The sequence below is a fragment of the Falco naumanni genome, chromosome 8 (genome assembly GCF_017639655.2).
Source record: "Falco naumanni isolate bFalNau1 chromosome 8, bFalNau1.pat, whole genome shotgun sequence".
Classification (NCBI taxonomy): domain Eukaryota; kingdom Metazoa; phylum Chordata; class Aves; order Falconiformes; family Falconidae; genus Falco; species Falco naumanni.
Genome location: NC_054061.1, coordinates 64,624,820 through 64,647,397, shown reverse-complemented (window position 1 = coordinate 64,647,397; position 22,578 = coordinate 64,624,820). Strand labels below are relative to the sequence as shown.

The window sequence follows — 22,578 nt, the reverse complement described above, 5'->3', positions numbered from 1 at the left end:
TCCCCAGGAGCTGCCCGCCGCGGTTTTTCCCGGGCCGCGGGCGAGGAGGGCGGCGCGGCCGGTGCCGGAGCCTCGACGTCGTGCGGCGAGGCGCAGGGCGGAGCGGCGCTGCCGGGGCCAGGGCGAGGCGGAGGGTGGCGAGGCCGTCGCAGCCCGGGCGGGGCCCGGCAGCCCCCCGCGGCAGGTGCTGCCCGCCCGGCCTGCTTGCACCGGGCCGCCGGGGCCGCGGCGGCGGGAGCAGCGGCCGCCTCGGGCTGCGCCGGTGCCGGTGCCCGCGCGATGGCGCTGTGCGAAGGGGAAGACGCCGGGACGGGGCGGGCGACCCCGGCCCCGTACTCGGGTCCCGCCGCGATGGCGGCCGCTGGGAGGGGAGCCCGGGCCGAGCGGGAGCGGGGAGGCAGGAAGCCCTGGCCTGCTGGAGCCGCCCCCCACCTTCCCGAGCCCGCCTGCCACGGCGCTGCCTGCTGCGGCCGCCGCCCCCGCGGGGACCCGGCGCTGCCCCGCCGCTGTGCGGGGCCGCCGCGCTCCCCTCCCGCCGGCCCCTGCGCCGTCGCGGCAGCCCCGGGCACCCTCCCCGCCCTCCGAGGCGGTCCCCGCGGGCTGCCCTCCGGGGACCCCGGCTGGCGGCCCCCGCCTCGGGCCAGGCCGCCCCGTCGCGGGGGGGGCCAGCCCGGCCGAGCCCCGCGGGGAGGCGGCCGTCCGGCCGACGCCGCGGCCCCTGGGAAGCACCGGGCGGGCGGGCGGGCGGGCAGCAAGGAGGCGAGGAGAGCGCAGGGGAGCCCGGCGGATCCGGTGGATCCTGTCGGGCACGGCGGCCGGCTTTCGGGCGCAGCTGCGCGGGGGCAGCCTCGGCCCGGGGGGCAGCAGCGCGGGGGAAACTCCGGGCCGGGGGACAGCGGCGGCCCGGCGGGCAGCCCCGGCGCGGCATGGCGGGCGGTGGAGGTGCGGGAGCCCCGGCAGCCCTAGCCGCAGCTGGCCGCCTCCGAAGCCTGTGCAGGCACGGAGCTGCAATCGCTTCCACGCGTTTTGGCTTTAGCAACGGTAGTTAATGAAAACCAAACCTTTCTAAGGAGGTGTTTTTGTTCGTTTGTTTTGTTCAAAAATTTTTTGGCAATCAACCACTTGAGGCGTCCATAAACTTCGGTGACAGGGAGCGCTGGGAGACCCGGAGCGTGGCCACTGCTGCTCTCCGCGGAGTGCAAGAGCAGAAAATTCTCGTAGTGGAGTTCGTGTTAGAAAAACAGGTTATTAATAATAATAAAATAATAATAAAAAAACTATTTCTTTTTATGGTGAGACTGAGAAAGGATGGGGGAAAGCGATGGGAAATAATCGCCCTTTTTTTTCCAGTGGAAACGAGGACAATATGTGAAAATCATGCACTGGGGAAAAAAAAAAAAAGGCATTTGTAATTTGAAACAGAAAGAAAAGGCTTTTATTGAGAAAAATATGTAAAAGAAAAATAAGCATCATGTATAATAAATTCTGCCTAAATTAAATGTTGTTTACAAAACAGAAGTTACCAACCAGCAAAATTAATACGCGCTCGGTTCGGTTTTACTAACGAGCCCCTTCACTTCCGCGTCGAAATTTTCAAATGGTTACCGCTCACGATTTCAAAGTTAAAGCAGTATTTTCTGTAAGCGTTCGGTTTGTAAATACAGGAATAAACACGCAATTGGCGATCCTGCTATTCCAGTGAACGCGCAAATGCGAAACCAGCTGCCGGTGGGGAAAAGAAACCGAACGCGAGAGGAAGGTGCAGGGGATTCATAGCAAATAAAGCAATCGCTACATATATATTTAAATGTATTTAATTGTATGCATTATTCAAATGCCCTTCTGACTGGTTTAATAATTTAGAATCGATAGTTTTCCTAAAAACTTTATAAAATATTTACACTTAATAAAATATTAATCGATTAACAAGCCAGTCGTACTCTTATAGGAGCTTTAGTAAAGTCCTGTAATCATGCTGTCGCCACACGTCTCCACTGTTAAGGAAAGGATCACTGACAAAATGTAAATTAAGATCTTCAGACGGTGGTGTTTATAAAATAGCTCATTAATGGGCTTGGATTGAATCTCTCCATCCATCCACATCATCAGATATAATAATAGTAACGAATCAGACAGGGAAGATCCTGGCTAAACCATTGGCATTTTTTTTTTCCCCCCAGAAGTACTGAAGTCCTAAATCACCAATTCTTCTAACTTTCTGGCCATTGATCCGCGGGAATTCGTAGTTCAACATCAAAGGTAAGAACAAAACATTATATTCAATTATTTGATAGCCGGTGGGAAAGGTTAACTTCCGAGTTAAGGGCTGCTGCCGAGTTTTATCAGATTTAGGGAGGGAAAAAAAAAAGAAAAAAAAAAAGGTGGGGAGGGGGGAGGAAGAAAAGTTCGATCGGGTTATTTGAAAAGGAAGACGAGAGTTCTCCAAACTTTGAGGTGCTTTTCTGCCGGGGACGGCCGGAGACCTGGCTGGCGGCAGCCGCTGCGCGCTCTCCGCCTCCGCTCGCTGCGCGGCCGCGGCACCGGCGCTCGCTGCTCCGCCAGCTCCCGCAGCCCCGGCGCGCCGGCCGCCCCCGCCGCTCTTCCGCCCCCCCACCCCCCCGTTCCGGGACCCCGGGGGCCCACCACCGTTCGCAGCTGGCTATCCCGGGGCAGAGCTGGCACCGCGGCCGGGCTGCGGCGGCGGGTGCTCCAGCCCTTCGCGGGGAGAGGCGCGGGCCCTTCGGTCGCGGCGGGTGCAGCCACACACGGCGCCGCGCTGGGGGCCCGGCCGGGGTCGGGTGTGGGGCGAAGCGGTTATTTCTCTTACCCTGCCCGGGGATCCGCTGCTTCTCCCGGCACCGCTTCCCGGGGCGGCCCGGAGCCTACCGGCAGCCCTGGGCACTCGGCGGGCGGGCGGGCTGCCGCTGCCGCTCGGTGGGGAGGCGGGGGGGCAGCGGGGCCAGGGCGGCCGAGCTCCCGCGGGCGACCTGCCCTTCCCCTTCTCCGAACGCCGGGGCAGCACCGGTGGGGCTCGCCGCACCAGGATCGGCGGCGTGCGGGCTGGGGGCTACCGCTGCCTGCCGCCCGTCCTCCCCGGGCGTTTACGGGGCGGACGGAAACCTGCTGCCCGGTGGCGGTGATACTCCCGCCGTGCCCGGGGCGGGCGGGGGGCCCTCCGCGCCCCCCCGTAGTCCCCACATTTTTTTGACCCTCCGGCGCCACCGTAAAAGGCAGAGCTCTTAAGGGGGCACGGCGGGGAGGGCGGCGCCCCACAGCGAGCCAGCGACGGACGGGCGGCGGGGGAGAAGGGGGAGGGGGGCGGCGGGCACAGGTGCCCGCCGCCCCCCTCCCCCGCCGCCCGTCCGCCACCTGTCCCGCGCACCGGAGGGGATTTCCCCGTTCCACCTTAACGCGGAGCTCGTTCCGCCGCCGCCGGGCGGGCGGGGAGGGCTGGGCGGCGCGGGGCCGGCGGCTCATTCCCCGGCGCCCCCCGGGCCGGGCAGGGGGCGCTGCGGGCCTCGGGCGGGCGCGGCCCCGCCGGGGGAAGCACCTACCGCCGCCGCCGCCGCCTCCGGTGCACCTTGCGCCCGAGGGAGAGGCGGCCGCCACCCGGGGCCGGCGGGGCCCAGCCCGTCCCGCTGTGGCTTCCTGGCCGGGGCTCGCCGCTCCCCGCCGGCTGCGCGTAGCCGCCGCTGCCGTGCCCGACCCGGAGCTCTGCTATTAAATAATTCAGCGGCGGCGGCGGCAGCGCTTTGCCTGGCCGCTCGTCATCTCCTCCCGGCCCCCGCCATCAATTATTCAGGGCCAGCCCGGTAACTGCCTGGCGTCGGGCAGGGAGAGGAGGGTGACGGCAGGGGACCCTACCTGCGGCCTGGCCGCCCGCCCGCTCTCGGCGCCCCGAGGGAAGCGCTGCCGGTCCCTGGGGCTCAGCCCCGCGCCGCACCACGAAAAGTTACGGCTGCCCCGCGGCGGCAGGGAGGGGCGGCGGGAGGGTCCCCGCCGGCGCTCGGCTCCGCGGGGCGGGCGGCAGGAGCCGGCGATGCCGCACCGGCCGCGTCGGACCGAGTCGGGCGCCCGGACCGCGCGCCGGCGGCGACTCTGCGCCTGCCCGGTCGGCCCGGTGTCCCCAACTCCGGCTTCCTCTCTGTGCCCGCCACCCAGTCTCCCTCTTCTTCTCCGGGCTCCTCCTCCTCTTGCGCGGCCCTCCCCCAGCCCCGCTACCCCTGTCCCTGCGCCCTAATGCCCCGGGTCGCCCCTGTCACCGCCGTGTCCCGCCGCGCTCCCCCTTCCCCCGCCCGGCCGGCTGCGTGCGGCGCCGCTGCCCGCGTGCGGGATGCGCCCTTGGTGTGTGGGTGCGTAACCTCCTGCCAGGTGGGTCGGTGCCTCCCGCCCCTGCGCGCAGCGGGGCCGCAGCCGGCAGGAGGTGAGCTGCGGCGCGCCCGGTTGCGCCCGGTCCCCAGAGAGCACCGAGACTTGATTTTTGCGGGGGGGCGGGGAGGGGGAGGGGTGTCGGAGGCGAGGAGGGGTGGCGATGTTTGGGATGCACAGCCCTGGGACAGGCACGCGGCGCAGACAGACAGGCAGACACACACACACAGACACACACAGGCACACACGCGCGCGCGCGCGCGCACACACACGGGCGCGCACACGCACCGAACCCGAAACCAAGGACAACCCCAAAAGGACTCACTCTGCCTCGATGACTCAACGCAACTAATAACCGTTTCTCCGCGCTCTGTGGCGAGTCCCTCCTGCCGCTGCTGTCGCCGGCAGAGGAGGGAGCGACTGAAAGTGACACACCGGGGGCCGCCGCCGCCGCCGCCGCTTCCCCGCGCCGCCGGGCACCCGCCGCCGCCGCCGCCGCGCCCGGGAGAGCGGCGCTCCCTCCTCCTCTTCTCCCCCCGTCTCCCCCGGTATCGATCTTCTGCGCGGAAGGTGTGAGAAGCCGGCTCCCTCGCCCCGCTCCTCCGCGCCGCGGCCGGCGGCCCCGCGGCTCCCCGCGCCCCCGCCCCGCCCGCTCCACTCCGCTCCCCGCCGCTCGCCGCCCGGGACCTCCGGGAAGGGGCCGCGGCCCCTGCCGCCCCGCGCCGCCGCCCCGGCACCCCGGCGGAGGGCAAGGAGGGGGCTGGGGGTGGGGGGGAAGGCGTAGAAGCGAAGAAAGCGGCGTGCGAGGAGGAAACAAGAAACTTTCCACCCTGGATTCTCTACTTCTGATCCATGGACAGAGCCCAACTCAGCCAACTTACAGACAGGCTATAAGCAGTAAGTACGGCGGCAGCTCCCGGGAGCCGCTCGCTAGAGGCTTCCGCGCCGGCAGCCGGCTGCTCCCGGGCTGCACAGCTGGCCGGCGCGGCGGGGCCGTGCCAGCGGGGCCGTGCCGGCGGGGCCGCCCGGGCGGGCAGCCGCTTCCCCGCGGCCCCCGGGGCGCGCCGGGGCCGAGGCCGGAGTGGGGGCGCAGCACCTGGCCGCGGCGGGCGGGCTGCCGGGCTGGCCGCCCCTGCCCCTACCCCAGCCCGCCCGGCGCGATGGGCACCGGGGCGCAGCGCTGCCAGCCCCCGGCCGCGGCGGGTCGGGGCCGAGCTGGCGGCTTGAGGCGGGGCGCCCGGCCGTCCGCCGCGGGGCTGAGCCGCCCGGGGGGCGCGCTGCGGGGCGGGGGGCCCGGGGCCGGGCGGCGGGGCGGGCCGGCGGCCGCTGAAGCGCCCCTTGTCTCTCTCGCCCTAGGTCCGTGCTCCTTCTACTGCGACCTGCCAGCGGGAGCCGCGTCTCCGAGCATGGAGCGGAGAAGTGAGAGCCCCTGCCTGCGGGACAGCCCGGACAGAGGCAGCGGCAGCCCCGACGTCAAAGGCCCCCCGCCCGGGAAGGTGGCCCGGCTGGAGCAGAACGGCAGCCCCATGGGCACCCGCGGGAGGCCCAACGGCGCCGTCGCCAAGCCCGTGGGAGGTAACGGAGCGGGCGCGCTCTCGGCGGCACCCTGCCCCGGCCCGGCTGGCGGCCCGGGGCGGCGTGTGGCGGGCGGGCGGGCGGCGCCGTGCGGGGGTGCCGGCAGCTCCGCGCTGTCGCCCGCGGCCCCGGCAGGCGCTGAGCCGCCCGGCGCCGCCCGCGGCCCGGCCCGCTCCTGGGAAGGCCTCCGCGGCGGGCGGCTCACGGCGGGCCCGGCCGAGCCCGGCGCTGTCGGCGCCCGTCGCGGGACGGGGGGCGGGCGGCCGCCGGCGCAGTCCCCGCCTCGCCAGGGCCCCGGGGGCACGGCCGCGGGTCGAGCAGGGCGGCGGGGGGCGCGGGGTCGGTGCGGGCCGGTGCGGGCCGGGCTCGGGGGCTGCGGGCGCGGCGGGCGGCAGCGCGCATCTCTGCGCCCGGGCACTCGATCCCTCCCGCAGGGAGCGACCTGCGGCAGCCGGCCTTGGCCGGGGCCGGGGCCGGGGCAGCGCTTTCGGCGCGACCGCCGAGCGGGGTCTGCAGCCTTCGTGCGGGGCTTCAGGATGGCTGCCACACTTGCTCTGCTCCCTCGCTGCTGCTGGTGACTTTTGTGTTTAGGGCATGTTTCAGTGACACGCGTGGTTGCCCCCCCCCCCCCCCCCCCCCCCCCTTTGTTGTTCCAAGGTTCCAAGCAGCTAAATTTTCCAGCTGCTTCTAAACGCCTTCTTTATTTTCATCTTGATTCTGATGCTGTTGCATTTAACGCAGTGCAGCCTCGTCTTAGGAAAAACAGATTTACAAGTCGTGAGGTTAGCCAGATGTTGCAAGCAAAATAATGCAGGACAGGCCACAAATAACTTCACCTAACCCCCCCTCCCCCAGCTGTGTACTTTTTTTTTAAATGTGGAGAGGGGTGACACTCAAATGTAGTTGTTTGTACACAAAGAGTTTGTGTAAATGACATTTCAAGAGATACTTTGATATGATCGTCACATGACTCTCCATTACGTGAGGTTTATTTAGCGATTTTACCATTAAGATGCTTGTTTTAGACCTCTTTGGCTCAATAGGCTTCCTAATTGCTGAAGTTTGCTAAGGGACAGCAGATTTTTTTTTTTTTACTTTAAAAACGTAGGATTCATTCATACACCTAATGAAGGGTAAGAGATCGCACCAGTTTTTCATGTTTCTTGGGTGACTGTCTGTCTTTTTTACGCTTCTTCTGCGCATTCATATAATACGTGGAAAAAGCTTTGCAGTGGAAGACTTGTAGTACTATTCCACTTACAAATTGGTGGAGAAATAATTTGTTGAGTAATTGTAAAAATGAACTGATTAATCATATAAAAGGTAATATATGTCGTTTTGAATGCCTTTCTCAAGATTGAGCTGTTACAGCGGCTTCATTTTAAAGGGGGTGTTAGATCTGGAGCTAAACTCATTCTCCTTGGGGCATTTATAAAAATATACTTTAAAGGAATGTTTTAAAATGTTTTGGAATATATATGTTGCTTTCCAGTTGCAGCTGTGTTAGCCAGGAGAAGTTTGCCGGCTTTTATAGTTGTATCAGTGGCTCAGTTTGAACCTGGCCTGTTAGCTTATGGAAGATTTCTTCCACTTAAGACAAATACTCCACATTTCTGAAAGCAAACTTTTAAGAGCTTACATTTTCTTTCGTTACTCTTCAGCTCATTTATAAAGTCGGTGTAGACTGGAGTGTAAAAGTGTGGGGGAATAGGAAATGCAGGAATAATTTTTTTTTTTTTTTTCCCTTGGCTGGTGTTCTTTGAACAGTCTCAATCTCTTTGGTTTTATGCTTTTCATAATAAAGCTTATTCATTACTCCTTATTGATACTGAAAGCAAGAAGAAAATTATTCCTGTCTGAATACTTACCTAGGTTCTATAATACTCAATACTAAATCAGTTAAGGTAGATTTTTTTAATAAGATAATGGTGCTGCTTAAAATTGATTTCATTTTTTTTCCTCCTGGAAATGCTCTCAAGATAAATCAACATAGCTAATTTCCAGATATTTTTTTCCTCTGGTCTTTTTCAAGTTTGATCTTTAAGAACCTGTGTGACCAAGTGATCTTTTTCTGAATGCAGATCGCGCCGTTTCGGGTATTTCTGGAAGTCTCTCTTTGCAGTGATCTCTGTGATGTTAGTTTTTTCACTCGAGTTGTGAAATGGAGCTGTAGATACTCATGGAATAATAAATATACTGACAAATTAGGGCAAAACTTCTCTTCAAGTAAATATTAAGAAAGGCTCTTTTGGTATTGTTCTTAGTGTTTGATGAAGAGGAAGGTATTGGAAATCTTAGTGACATGGCATCTAGGGCTTCAGTTGTTAGTCTTTCAGTTTGTTCTTATTTTTCAGGCTTTGAACAGCGCTAATATTCATTGAATGTGAACTTAATTTGGGAAAAAAACCCCAAATACTTCACTGGAAGCTAGAGACCATTTTAGTTTTAATTTTTGTTTGTTCTGTAAAGTGTATCTGAAAGTTTTGAAAGTAAAGGCAGATGCTAGTAATTCTTTTATTAGTCTTATTTTGGGCCTTGAATATGTAAATGCTGAAATACCTTCCTACTTGTCAAGTGGTTTTTTGCTGTAGCAATACCTGTTTCTGAACTTAATCCCTGAGAGCAGAGCAATAAGCTCTCAAATGACTGGTGCTGTGATGAGACTGATGACCTTTGGTAACAAGTTTTATAATCTTGGTGTTTGCTACAGTTATTTTTCCAGTGACTTCCCTGAGGAATAGGGAAATACTACAGTGCTGTGGGTGTTCTTAGCTTTCTCTCTAGATTTGTGAATGAAAATGTGGTTTAGAATAAGCTTCTATAGTGCAGATGGAAAATGAGTTGTTCTCAGGAGAAATTTTGCCCTGTGACTCTCCTTTCTATTATTCCGAACCTGAATGTGCTTAATTCAAAGGGCCATTATAGCAGCTATAATAGACTAGTGAAGGTCACTAAAAAGATAAACGGGGTCTTAAAGGTTGTGTTTAATAGGGGATTTGAAAGTTTTGTTACTGTTTACGATGTTGTTAGTGTCAGTCCTGTGTATAAAATTCCAGTTTTGGTTTGCCTAACTAACCCAGTACTTCGTGAAACGTTTCAGCAGTTATCTAACTGGTCTGTTTTAAAACCTGTATGTAATAAAGTGCAAGTGCTCAGTTGTTCAGGAGAGGCAGGTTTTATAAAGGTCCTTGGGAAAAAAAGGCTAATATCGCTTTAAAACACATATGAAGCCTGGGAGAGAGTTTAGAGCAAGCAAGAGCACTATGGTGTTGACAGCTTTATATCCCTGTTGGGTAACATTCACTTACTAGAATTGGCGTCTCCTCTCAGTTAGTAATTCACTCCATAAGGATTAAAAAAAAAAAAAGGGATGATTAATGGCTAGGAAACTTATATTTACAAAATTGTTGATTGCAATTCATGAACCTGTTTGTGTATGAGTGGATGTGCATATCTGTATCTATGTATCTATATATCTATGTATGTGCTGATTTTGAAAAGCGTAGAAATTAAGCATCAAAAACCTCTGAATGCAACTTAAAATGCCAGTGTGCAGAATGAGCTGTTTTGACGTTTGATTTCACTGAAATAGAAATGTAGAACCAAAATATAGCCAAGGGAACGCATTCAAATTTGAAGCAGGAAATGATTGCAAAAAAATTTGCTGGTTAGATTAGCTTGACGCAGTCTGATATTAATATGTTCTTAGTCCTTTAACTGTTAAAACGTGTGATTTAATTTACGGAATATTAATGGAGGAGAAGACTTTCCGACAATCCCAACTAAATCGTATGATTGGGATGTTAATCAGTAGCTGGTTACTGTGCTCGTTCAAAGTCAGATGGACCAGAAATGTGGCTGCAGTGCCTCTTCGGAGCGCTGCTGCAAATTGCTGTAAGCTCTGTAAAGTTCTGATGTGTCATGGTCTTGTCTGCTTAGGTGTAGTTGGAAATCTGCTCCGATATATTTCTGGGGCAACAGAAATGCCGACTGAGGGTGGTTAAAAAGCTGTTTGTCAAAATCCGTTCTAAGTATTTCTGCTAAGTAGGGTGTGTGCTACCTTTTACATCTTTTACAAGGATTTAAAGTACTTTACTGGAGAGAAAATCCACTTCTGTGCAGACGGGAGAGTACAGCTTGATCAAATTTTCTCCTCTCCTCTAAATGGTTAGTTAACATTAGCTCTAAATGGCATCCTGAACGGAGTAGAGAAGCACGTTTCCCTTGTCCTTACGAACTGAGGAAAGTGAAAGGTTAGGTTTTAGTCTCCCTGCCTAGGTTCCTAGGTGAAGGGCATCTGCTGCTGCCTGAAAGAAGTACGTAGCTGTGCGAAAGAATTAAATGCATCGAGATACAGCAGCATAAAAGCTGCAAATCCTTGTTAGTTCAGGAAGCAGCAGTGTGCGAATATATCTTATGTTTTATCTGTTGCAGAATAGATGGAAAATGTTGCCTTGTACGTACTTTGGTATAACTCAGTAAGGATTATGAGGAAATGTAAATTCTTGGACTTTGCGTGTTTCTGATCCGTAATGAGGAAGAGACCTCTAATTTAACAGGAACAGCAAGAAGAGCAAGGCAATGATTTCTTATTCGTGACCGATGGTTAAAAATGAGTTTCTGGTCTTTTTGCTGATTTCCACCCCTCACCCTCCTTTTCCAATCCGATTATGTCATGTAAATAGAATAAACAGAGCAGTCACTCCTGAAGGGTCATGCAGGGTATCAGCTGTATTTTTGCTGAGGTAGAAAAATAGTCTTTCTTTATGTGTTTTCAGGACTTGGTCTGTTATTAAAATAAAGATACAGTTAGTTAAAATACACATGCAATTGAACATACACATTAAACAGAATATAGGGTATCCACCCATTCAGTGACCTAGGCGTAATTTGATGTTTAGAGTAATTTTGGAACTCTTAAGTTGCATCTGCAGAAAGCCACTGACAATTTTGAATTCAAGATTCAAGATTAGCTGTAGTAAGAGCTTTATTTTTTCCCACAATGGTTCCTAAGTGTTTTGAGTCATCTTCCCGCTTCCTCCCTGCCCCATACCCATGGCCACATTAGCTAACTAGATGCTGTTATTCCCATCATGAACCAAAGGAAAGAAAAAGAAACCAGCGTCTTTGAAAAAGTCTTTGTTAACTCTCCCCCCCCCCCCCCCCCCGCCCACCCTTTATAAATCGGGTCCTGCCTATTCTTACTTTCACTGGGATAGAACAGAGTGTATTTACTATCAATTATTTATAGGGTGACTGAAAATGCCTGTTAAGGTGAGTCTGTCAGTGACTCCCCAGAATTGTTTTTATGCCTGAAGAAGGTGGTAAAACCGTGTCGAAAACTATAAAGACACAAGTGAGGAAACATATTTTCAAGAAATTAAATAGCAGCATATTTCTCACTCAGAATTTAGAGGGAGGATTTAGACATCAAAGGAAGAAAACCAGTATTAAACTTCCATTGTTACGAATAAAGACTTAAAGGTGAGGTTTAAAGATGTCTTTCCTAAATACTTAATTTTGGGGAGTCTTTCTGTTCTATCTAAATTGTTTTACTGTACTGAATATTTTATCTAGATTTAAAAGTACAAAAAACCTGGCATGATGTAATGGTGATCAAGTTGTCGTTTGAATAGACAGATATCTCATATTTAAAATTTCTAGTTTGTGGCACAGACTTTCAGAGGGTACCAGTTACTTTAAAATACCTTTAAAAGTACTTGAGTTTAATATTTTTCATGGAGATGCTAGTTGGAGTATTTATTTTTCCAGTTACTTTCTATTACTGCTGCTTTCCTTAAAGCTGTTTGTGTGGAATGGGGAGGAAAAGGGCCACAGTGGTGATTTGGAGCTTAAGTAAAATACTTGGACCAGTAAGATTTTTGTCAACTCCCATTGACACAGAAGATGGTAATACAGTATGGCATCTATGATGTTGTAAAATGAAGCCAGTTTTACTGCAGTCATGTATTTATATTTGCCGAACAGCTGTGTGACCTGTTTAGGCAAACTCTTATTATTTTTGTGATGGAGCAGTCCCCAACCTGCTTTTAAATCTTATTTTTAAACTTTTCAAAATAACTGAAAATCTGTAAAACTCTGGAAGATTTTATTTCGAATCCAAAATTGCAAGGCATAGATAAGTTAGGCCTTTAATTACCATCCCTCATAATTTAGTTAAATTAGTAACTACTGCTGTGTTTTAGGATTAGAGGCCCAGTTTTTCAAGGTATAAAGTATTACCCAGTCCCTTTAAATTGGTACGATGGGGGTTTGTTCAAGATAACCTGTGCCTGGTTCAGACTCTGTAACCACCGCACAAGCGTGCTCCCCTTTTGAAGCTCAAAGTGGTTTTGAAACCAGCCCGCTGCACTGGAGGAGGAGCGGGTGCCCGTTCTAACTTTGGAAAAATTGTCTTGTGGTAATTGGTTCCTGCTGTACCAAATGGCCTGGGTCAGATGCACTGGTCCCCACGATGACATGTGTCACTAATGCAGATGTAAGAAAGAGTCACAGCAGACAAAAGGCAGCTGAGGATGTGATGGCTTCTGAGAAATGTTTTCTAGCCTCTAGCCATACCAGAGAAACCCGCCCTCCAACAAGTGCGTACTTGGTGCAGAGCGCTCCTCGGTGGTGTCTCTGCTGTGGGATGGCACACGAGCGAGCATACGTCGATTCGTGGTACCAGAGACAGAAAACAGCTTTGCCGTTTAGTTTGAGGGGAATTGTTAGCCCATCTAGATGAGGCTCTTGTGGCCATTCACAAGTGTTGACTGCTTTAACGTGTGGTATGTTCTCAGCCAGCACCTCATGTCATCCATATTGTCGCAGGTCTGTAGTTAGGATTTTATTTTTTTTTTCCCCAGAGTTCCTGTGTTTTGCACAAAAGCATGTACCTCAGCTGTTGTGTGTTCTTTATCCCTGTCTTCATTTGCAGAGATCCAAATATTAGTAAGGGAAAAACATTTCATTTCGTATTTCCAATTTTATTTCCTTTATTTTAGAGAACTCGTAAAAATTTAAGTTGTTTTTTTCTTTTTAAATATGTGTACTAGCTCTGCTGGTATCCTCTGAAGATTTATAAATATACCAAGATGTCAGCATTTGTCTATTGGCAATTTAAGGCTGCTGACATTGTGAAACCCTTATAAACAATGTTTGAAAGGGTTTTTTTGTTTTGTTTTTGTTTTGGGTTTTTGGGTTTTTTTTAATTCTTACTGTGATTTTTAAAGATGTGGACACTGATGTTGCTAATATCCAAGGACTTCCGTAAAACTTCCTTCCAGGAGGCATTTCTACTTGGGGTAAAGCTACACAAACAATGTACAGGGTTGCCTAAGAGATGGAGTGTGAGCCCTGCACTGCTAGTATTGTGAGCTGGATGCTAGGGCAGGGATCTCCTGTCTGAACTCGAGATACATTTTACATTTCCTGGCAAATGCTGAATGATTATTGATGCTACATGCAGCAATGTTAGGAAAAAGAGAAGATTGTCATTATTTGTAGAAGCTGTATGAAGGGAGCAGGAAGAAATTGAAGAGGCAGGTAGCTCTAGATAGGAGTTTAAGCATATGACTTGTTTTCTAAATAGAAAATTACCTGGCTAATAGTAAAAATTGTCAGTCATTTTGCTCTAACTGATGCCCTTGTTTCAGGTGGACATGCAATATTAAAACAGTCACAGCACAACTGTACCTTGTTAGTAGCAATGTCAGCAAGGTAAAAAAGCTCAGAAAAAGATTAATAAAAATAACCTGGCAGACTATATTTTAGATGAAGCTGCAGCATCTCTTGAGATAACCATCCGCCCACTGCATTTTCAGAGTGCAGTAGAAATGTCTCCCACTTCAATGTGCTCCCTCCTTATTTGTTCCCCAAAGACACACGCTGAGATTAAAAGACGGTCTATTGACAGCAAATCTTTCCAAAAGTACTAAATCTGGCAAGAGATGTCGTGGGGGGAGTTTCTTGTACCAAGAACCGTGATTTGTATCACTGCATACAGCCGCAAGGTTACTCTCTCTGCTCCCCCCACCCCCCCGTTCTATGTTCTATTCTATTTGTATAATGTTGAGAAGCAGCTGGATTAGTCTGTCTTTACTTGTGTATTGCCGACACTTCACTCTAGAAGTTGCTGACTTCGTCGGCATTTGGATGGAAACTTCAGATAAGTGAGGAAACTCACATAGAAGTATTTACCATCCTGGTAATCTAAACTCACAGAGAGTGTTTTGTCATAAATTTAGCTGACAGGCATATATTGGAAATGAAGCATGTCATTTTCAAAACTATAACCAGACTATTTTTTGAGAGTAATATAAATTCCTATTTTGAGCATATTTTGGTTTATATGCATTTCCATTATTTATATATTAAAATTAGATGTGCACAATTTCCAGCCTTATTATTTTGAATGGTTATTAAGAAATGTAGTTATAAATTATGAGTTATATAATACTTTGGAGTAAAAGGTGATTTTCGTAATGTTTTTTCCCAACTTACAAATAACTTTTTTGCCATAATACAAACATGCTAGCAGAGCAACATGATAGATGTCTCTTTAAGTATCGTAGTAAAAGAAAATGACTTGTATTCTGAGGCTGTGGATAGTTTATGTTGTTTTGGACCCATTTCCCAAGCAGTGATCGAAAACAGATTACAATAACAATTATACAGTCAGAAGATGCAATATCCATTTCTGTTTTAATTGAGTGAAAGAATAATAAAAACATCATTAAGAAAAATGAGGTGGACCTGTCATACACTCTACCAATTTTTAGACTTGGAGAAAATGCAGAGTAACACAAGTGTGAGCTTTTTTTTTTTTTTTTTTATTTTTCTTTTTTTTCAGTAGAGTTTGTTGCTCAAGCTAGAAGTCTGGATGGTAGGCTTCAGATGGGCTCCCATGAGCAAGTATGCAGCAAGTAGGCATGCTGCTTGATGTAAAGGTCATATTGGGCATTACCCAAGCGTCAGGGTTTGCCATAAGCGTGACTGTCACGTTTCTGTTACTGGCTTGAGCCTTCCTGATTATATTGATACGATTGTGGTGTTATACTGACCTACCAAATAGGGAAGCTCAGAGAATGCCATGGACAGGTAGAGAGCAGTGAAAAACACTTGCTTCTCCTTCAAAATAAAAAGCCGTGCTGCTTTGTTTTTTCCCCGCTTTTTTGCCTCTCCAAATCTGTGGACGTGTGTGCCAGTATCGTAAGCCATTGCTGCCTGGGGCTGACTCTTCTGTGACCCTGTAGCTACCTCACCATCTCAGTCTTCTGATGAAAACCCTGCAGGCAGAAGGACCCCGTGCGGGCAGCACCGCAGCTGTGTGGCGCTTGGGAAGGGACCGAACTGTGGGGGGAGGCCAAGGCTGAGGGAACCTGGCTCTCCTTTTTCCCTGAAGCTGAGTGCTAGAGCTGTAGGCAGAAGCATCCTTTCTGCTGTACCATACGTGGAAAGAGGGATCCTCTGTACGGTAGCCTTGGCTCCAGTCATGTACCATACAGCTTTACAAATCAACATTTGGAATGGCATCCGAGAGTGAACTGGGAGCCAGTTCAGCCTTTGGAGAGCAGATGTAATCTGCTTTCTTTGGCTAACACCTCTCAGCGAGCACATGGATTTGCGCTAGCAGAAGTATCTGATTCTCCACTGTAGCGCTGTGTATGTAATGTTGTAGTAATTCAGCCTGTTGAGCCCCAGAAGCAGGGACTGGTGACTCTTCACCAGGGAATCCACACACAGTAGGTCAGCCTGCAGGTGGGTCCTTTCCACTCTCACCCCAAAATATCACTAACCGGCTGCACAAAGTAAGTGTGCTGTGTGCACCTGAGAGAGGGTGTACCTCTTCGCTCTTGTTCCTCAGCCTCATGACTTGTTTGGTAAAGACGTGGGAGTTATTAAAAACTGTTTGTGTGATCTGCTGGCTGGTAAGAGTAAATGTTCCCCAAAGAATAATGTTCAAATGGATAGCTGTCAAATGCGCGATCTCATCTTTGTGAAAATGTGGAGTGCTTCCCCCACAGCTCTTGATCTTCTGCCCTTGAAAAAGGAGCATGAGAGAATGCTGCTCAGAAGTTGCTCGCTCTGGGGGGTGTGTGGGGTGTGGAAGACTGGAGTTATGAGCAAAGTCCAAGCCCCAGATGCCAGTTCCTGACCCTTAAAGGGCCGTGGGTGCGGGCTGTCCGAAGGCTCTCTGCGTATTGACTGGTAAAACGGGGGACAGAGCGGGTAGTGGGCTGCTTTCTAGGGGATGGAATGAGGGCATGGCTCCTGCTGTTTCTTGGTTGTGGTTCTCTCCTCTGTTTTCCTGCTGAAGTTCTGATGAAGACTTCCGTGGTCTCCTTATACCAGAAGAATACCACCTGGTAGTGCTGTGGTGGTGGCGGTAGCTGAACCCTTGCTGAAGGTGCAGAAGGGTGGAGGCCTCTGGCAGGAACCCTGGAGTGTGATGACCTGCGTTCTGAGGCGGCGTTTGGTGTAGCTTGTCCTCCTGCGCCCGTACTTGTAACTTTGCCCGTAACCAGTTGTGCCGTATCTGTTGACATTGTCACGTAGAAATAAGGTTTTCTGATGCTGCCGGTATCTAGAAGACACGAGGGAAGGAGGCAAGGAGGCTGGGATTGCAGCAGTTGCAGATCCGGGCGGCTTGGCTTAGGGCTGGAGCCTGCAGTTGGGCTCAGAGACAGAGATGTAGGTGCAGCGGCCACATTAGCCTCTCCATTCAGCTCTTTATCTGGCAGCACGAAGGAGGCGTCATACGATTTCGTCCCTTTCTTGCTAGAGGCAGGTTCGCAGAGGGAACGGACACGAAGGAGGAGAGAGCTTGCTGGTGGGTCCCAGCGGAGATCCCAGAACGGGCCCGAGCGTGGTGCGCAGCTCTTCTCCAGAAATGAAACCTCAAACCAGCTACGAAAGCTTTTCTGTTACATTCCAGGGGACTTATCCCAGTACCAGGAGACTAGTTAATAGAACCTTCATTAAAATGCTTTTGCTAGAAGATGTTTTTTAGTTTAAAAATTACATAATATGGTGGCATCTGCTAGCGCCACCGAAGTTAAAGGCTTATTAGTGGTTCCAGTTTTCAGGGTTTAAAAATGCTGGTCATTAAAATTAATTCTGGGTGGAACTTGGCATAGAGAGTCTCGGCCCCTTAGGCGAGTTTTGTTACCTAGTTGAGAGAAAAACAACAGAAAGCAGTCCCCCCAAAGCAGACCCCCCTTTGAACCCTAAACTTGTTTTTAAGTTACAGTAACCAAAACCTAAAACTTATAGGAAATTAATGGCTTAAGATGATTTTTTTTTAAAAAAACACACCAGTTTAATTTAAAAGCGTTTCCTTGACTGGTCTCGAGTGAAAGAAGTGTATTTTCCATTATTTCATATTATGAAGTACTGCTGTGGGGGCATTTTTGCTTCGTTTTTAACTGGGAAACAATTTGAAACAACAGAGCTTGTTTTATTTGGGGAAAAATGTAGCTATCGTGTCTTCACCTTTGCCTTTTGACGCAAACGGTTGGGCTTGACGATCTGAAGCGTCTTTTCCAACCGAAACGATTCCACGAGTGCATTGGGCGAGCTGGGGTGGCTGAACGCGCGGCGCTGGTTCTGCCACGGGCGCTCTGCACGGCGCGGGGGGGCTGGCAGGGCAAGCCCAGCTTTCTGCCGTGACAACAGGGACAGCTGTTTGTGCCGCCTTCGGACTCAGGCCGCTTTAAAACCGCGTGTGGAGGTCTGGGTTCTCGCCCCTCGCCTCCCTCTCGCTTAGGGGAGAGCTGGCAGTGCTGGGTCCCCCTGTTGCGTTGCGCCTGCCTGCTGGCTGCCGGCGCCTGCTGTCCCTGCACCCAGCGGCACAGCCCCGGGCTGCTCCCGTTCTTGCCCTTTGCACCCGGCTGGTGCCAGGGGTTCCAAGTTGGGTTGAGCTAGCGCGGCTGGTTTGGCAGAGGCGGAGGGGTGGGTTGGCGGGAGCAGTTGGTCGGCTCCGGCTAACAAAAGGCCTCGCCTCCTGCGGGGAACGCTCCTGCCCCGGGCGCGCGAGGCAAATCCCCCTGTCCCTCCGTTTCGCAGTTCTCGTTCATCTCAGCACATGCTCTGAATACCACTTTTTCTTTTCTACTTCTGTGTTTTTTGAGAAACTCAAGTATTATCAAATCAAGTTAGGAGTTTCGTAATATGTTTCTGTGGTGGGATAGTAGCCTGGAATATTTCGTGTTAAACAGTAAAGCTGTTATTTCAGCTAAGGGAAGGATTCTTTGGCTAGTTAAGCTGTCAGAAGCAGGGGACATCTGCAGCGACTCCTTTATAAGATTTCCTCCTGAGATCTGGGATAGTTGTGATGGTCGGGAGACTGAAGCCACAGAAAGGACTGGAAGCTGAAGAAGGATGTAAATAATATCTTGTGGTTTGCATTTACCGTTGGCTAAAATACAATCTGTAGAAATGCATTTCCTGCCTACAGACTTATTTGAATATGCAAAGCCAGAAAAAATAACTGAGGAGGAGGAGAAAGATATTGTCCTTAGTTCTACTTCCTCTGGCTCTCCTAAGAAGAAAAATTCTACAATGTAATGTTATTTAACATGATTCTGTTTCTTTGGCAAACGTATTAAAATAATCTGTGGACTGAGCTCTTCTTTACCAAATCGCAGCCTGGAACAAATTATTTGCAACGGGCTTGTAAACCCGTGAAGAGTAGGAGTTTAACAGCATCACGTTACTGGCTATGTGCAAAATCGGCTACCTCGCGTTTTGTCTGGGATGCGTTGGAGAGCGGAGGATTAGCAGAAGGTGAGGTCCTTGTGCTGTGACGAGGTGCTTGACACTTCTGTTTTGCACAGGACCGTGCAGTTGCGAAGATCCTGATACGGTCTCCTGTATTTGTCATAGAGATTTCCCGCTGGCCGCCTGTCAGCGTGTACACGCAGCTTTCTTCACGTGGTTCCGAGTGGTTAATGACAAACAACTGCAAAGTCATTCCTCCAGTCCCCATTAAAAAAGATTTACAGTGGAAGAATTCTCAGCCTCATAATGAGACTGTTGTAAGCTGGTACTTGATACGTAAAAGGCTGAAACGCAGTCCATTTACCCAAACCAAGCATTTATTGTAAATAAGTTAAGTGCCAACAGCTTATATTCTGTCCGATTTAATTATATGTGTAATTTATGGAGTAGCTTGGAAGGGAGCCTTAATGGACGTGACTAACCCTTGGTGAAACGTGTGAGCTCTGCCTCTTCCACCTCAGCACTGAAGCGCACGGGCGTGGGCTGAACCTGGGATCAGCTTCGGGCCTGCTCCTCGCTGCGCGTGTGGCACCGTGGGGACGCGCGGCGCTGCCTGTCCTGCCTGGCTGCGCCCCGGACCCGCCACCGCCGTGGGCTCGGCAGGGCTCGCTCTCGCATCGCCACCAGCTGCAGCTCCCATGGGGTCTAAAATGAAAGCGGTGTTGAGAGCAGACCAGAAATCTTTTTCTGAAACGCTATTAGGTGTCCTTCCTCTTAGAAAAAAACTGTTTTGGAATGCAGTTGATCTTTCCTCATTAGGAATTAGTCTTCTCTAGTTATATGTGATCTTAAAGGGCTTTTCCAACCGAAATGATTCTGTGATTTTCTGTTTGTTCAGCTACTTCAGTCTTGAACAGAAACCTCCTGATTATTAGCATATGCACTAGGTTTTAATTTCCAATCACCTCAGGATTTGCAGTTTACAACATTTTGAAGAAGTGGCATGCTTTCTTTTTTTTTTTTCGCCCCCCCCTTTTTTTTTTCTGTCTTGGTAGTGGTGTTAAATTTTTGAGAATAGAAATGATGGATTAATGTTGCACTACGATGTGGGATGGCCATGCAGAAATTCAGGTATTTCTGAATAACAGAAAGCTGTCAAACTTAATTGGTTTCTGCCTTTTCAATTAGAGCTGCAGGATGTGAGGAAGAGAGCTGGCAAACCTCCCCTGTGCCGCATGGATGCTGATTTCTGCCTTTTAAAACAGTTTTCTTCATTTAGGTTAATTTTTCAAATTTGTTTAAAAGAAAGGGAAAGAGAGGTAAATACCAAATCAATATGCATAAGGTCAGCTCCACTGCAGCACAAAGAGAAATAAATAAATGGACTGCTTTCCCTTTGCTGCCTTTGCTGGATAAAGGGCTCTCGCCTAAGGAAAAGGCAGAAGCAGATTAGGTTTAGGAAGTGTTTGTAGTTTGTTTCCTGTGGTTATTGCCCGTTGTGGAAGCTTGCTTTGTTGTTAGATGTATGGAATCTTTATCTAGATAGCTTCCTCAGGATGACCCATGCTTTCCTAATGGAGCTTTCTGGTCTCTGCTGTAGGGTAAGGGTCTCACCTTAAAAGTCCAGCTGAAGTTGCTCTTAATTCAGTGTTTCGAGGTGTGTGTGGGAATAGACATTTGTGGATTCTGCGCTTGCTGTTACCTAGATTTCTTTTTTTTCATTCTTTCTTTCTTTTTCCTTTCTTTTTCCTTTCTTTCTTTTCTCTGTATAGCTTAGAGAATGACCCACGCTGCAGTCTCATCTAGGGAAAACGTTTTCTGCATACAGTAATGAAGAGTTTTCAGTAGTTTGTGACTTTCCAAATAAATGACCTGGTTTCTGACCTCCCAACCATAGAAATCTACTTTGACTTTGAGGGAGATTACTCTGTGTGTGTTTGTGTTCTGTTTAAAAAAAACACCCCAAACCAACCAATAAACAAAACCTACAAACCCAAAGCACAACAGCAACAACAAAAACTTTATTTTCCACTTTCTTCATTTGATAAAAATCTCTCCACTGTAGAATGATTTCCTTTGGGTTTGACACCACCATTTGATCTCAGTTTTTAATAATTTTGGTGGGTTTCACTCCCAGAAGAAAACATGCTTGTGCTGTGAAGTATTCCCACTAGAAATCTGGGAAATCTTAAAACCCCATGTTACTCAGGGCTAAGAACTGGCTTCTTTATTAATTCCCTGCTAGACAACCTCTGTACAGTGAATCTTTCCATAACACCATGCTGTTGAAATTAATCAAGCTGATGTTTGGAAATTGTTCAAATTAGATTAAATTAAATAACACCTAGACAGGGCTTAGAACTTGTGCTGATGGAAACGGATTTTAATCTAAAAAGACATGTATTTTATTGATGCCTCTTCTTATTGGTTGAACTTCATATTATACTTATTAGGACACACAAGTGCTGCTCCTTATTTAATGGCTGGAGAGGCGCGTGGCTGAAATAGGTTTAACCTCCTCCTCAGCTTTCTGTGTCCTTTTCTTTTTTGCTGTAGGCGCCAAGCCTGTGATGGTTATGTTGAAGCGGACAATGCAAAGAAGCTCAGTGCTGATGAAGTGTCACATTTATTGCTTGCTTTAGAGCATGTACTGGACAAAGTCTCATTTGCAAATGAACAAAGGAAACAAGGCAGGACTTTTTAATATCTGCTCTGTCTTGTCCTTCTAATTGGTCATTAGAACTTTACAGCTTTTACTTACAAATCTTAAACTGAAAATGTTTTCCAGGGAGCTGCATGACTGCAGTTCGATCGTACTTTTAACGGGCTTCAGGGTTTTTGTAAAAATTAATGTTTTATGCAGCAGAGTGTCCAGAGTTTTTACTTCTTGAATAAAATACCCGTTTCACTTTCCTTCATTTTTAAGAATGGATTGTTCCCTGGTGAAATAAAGCCGTGGATTGAAATGGGTGAGGAGGAGAAAATGTGCATTTGAACACAGGTGTCTTTGATGCATATTTAATTTCTTCTTAATTTCTCTTCCCCTTAGAAGAGTCTAAGCAAAAAATACAGCTATGTTTACAGAGTCTTCTCTGTACGTTGCAGCTTTTCCACGAATAGAACAGTGGAGCTTAAATCCCATCTCTGATTTTTTTACAAAAATCTATGTTATACAAAGGTAGTGGTCACTGCTAACCATTCGGTTGTTCTGGGTAATAGCGGGAACAGTTTTTCCCTGTTCTTTTCCGTGGATTAGAAGGAATTCTTGCTGTGTATGGATGTCCTTATAAAAGCCTTTATGTAGGTCTTGTTTATGCTCCCCTAGCATTTTATGCAGATGCTATCTATATGGGCTCAGAGCTCTGTGAGAAGCACGAAAGAGCTGCTTGTAAGTCAGTTAAGTGAATTAACATCAAGGAGAAAAAGTCTTTTGTGTAATTTGTGATTGCTGTTAATGTTCTGTGTGCATTCCAGCATTGTGTTCATCCTTTAAGGAAAGAAACTGTTTCCTTTTTAGCCCTCACATTACCCCTTGTTTTCTCCGTGTGTGAAAATCAGTGCCGTATGTCATCTACCACGAGCTGTGCAGCATCGTTCGCTGCAGCATCTCTGTAAAGCTTGGAGAGCGAACGCACAGAAGTTCAGTGCAGAAGGGACTTAAGTCTTTTTTGTGCGTGTGCATGGGAGAGGGAGGATGACAGTAGTTCTGGCTGATGGGGCATTAGGGAAAAGGATGAGGAGTTTCAGGATTTATGGGTAAGGCTGGCTTGCAGTGCTGTAGCACTCATGCGAGACTTCATTGTAGATGCTTGGTCCTCCTGCTCTCTGGGTGTTGCTGTAAGTTCTTCAACTAGAGTGACAACGAGCAGTGACTTAAGTTGCATTGCTCTTCTGTAAGGGCCCTGTAGTCAGCTG

General features: G+C 49.8%; 1 protein-coding gene across 2 annotated transcripts in view; it reads left to right on the top strand.

Annotated features, from left to right (window-relative positions):
• Positions 1 to 2,021: 2,021 nt before the first annotated feature.
• SATB2 (SATB homeobox 2) overlaps positions 2,022 to 22,578 on the top strand; it is a 139,645-nt gene continuing 119,088 nt past the window's right edge. Inside the window, exons 1-2 of one of the 2 annotated variants that reach the window (XM_040604809.1) lie at positions 2,022 to 2,259; positions 5,725 to 5,943. In XM_040604809.1, coding sequence (XP_040460743.1) covers positions 5,775 to 5,943 — 169 coding nt within the window. In that variant the 5' untranslated portion in view covers positions 2,022 to 2,259; positions 5,725 to 5,774. Of the gene's footprint in view, positions 2,260 to 5,166; positions 5,266 to 5,724; positions 5,944 to 22,578 lie in introns of those variants that run through there. The other variant, XM_040604808.1, reaches the window with a different exon arrangement.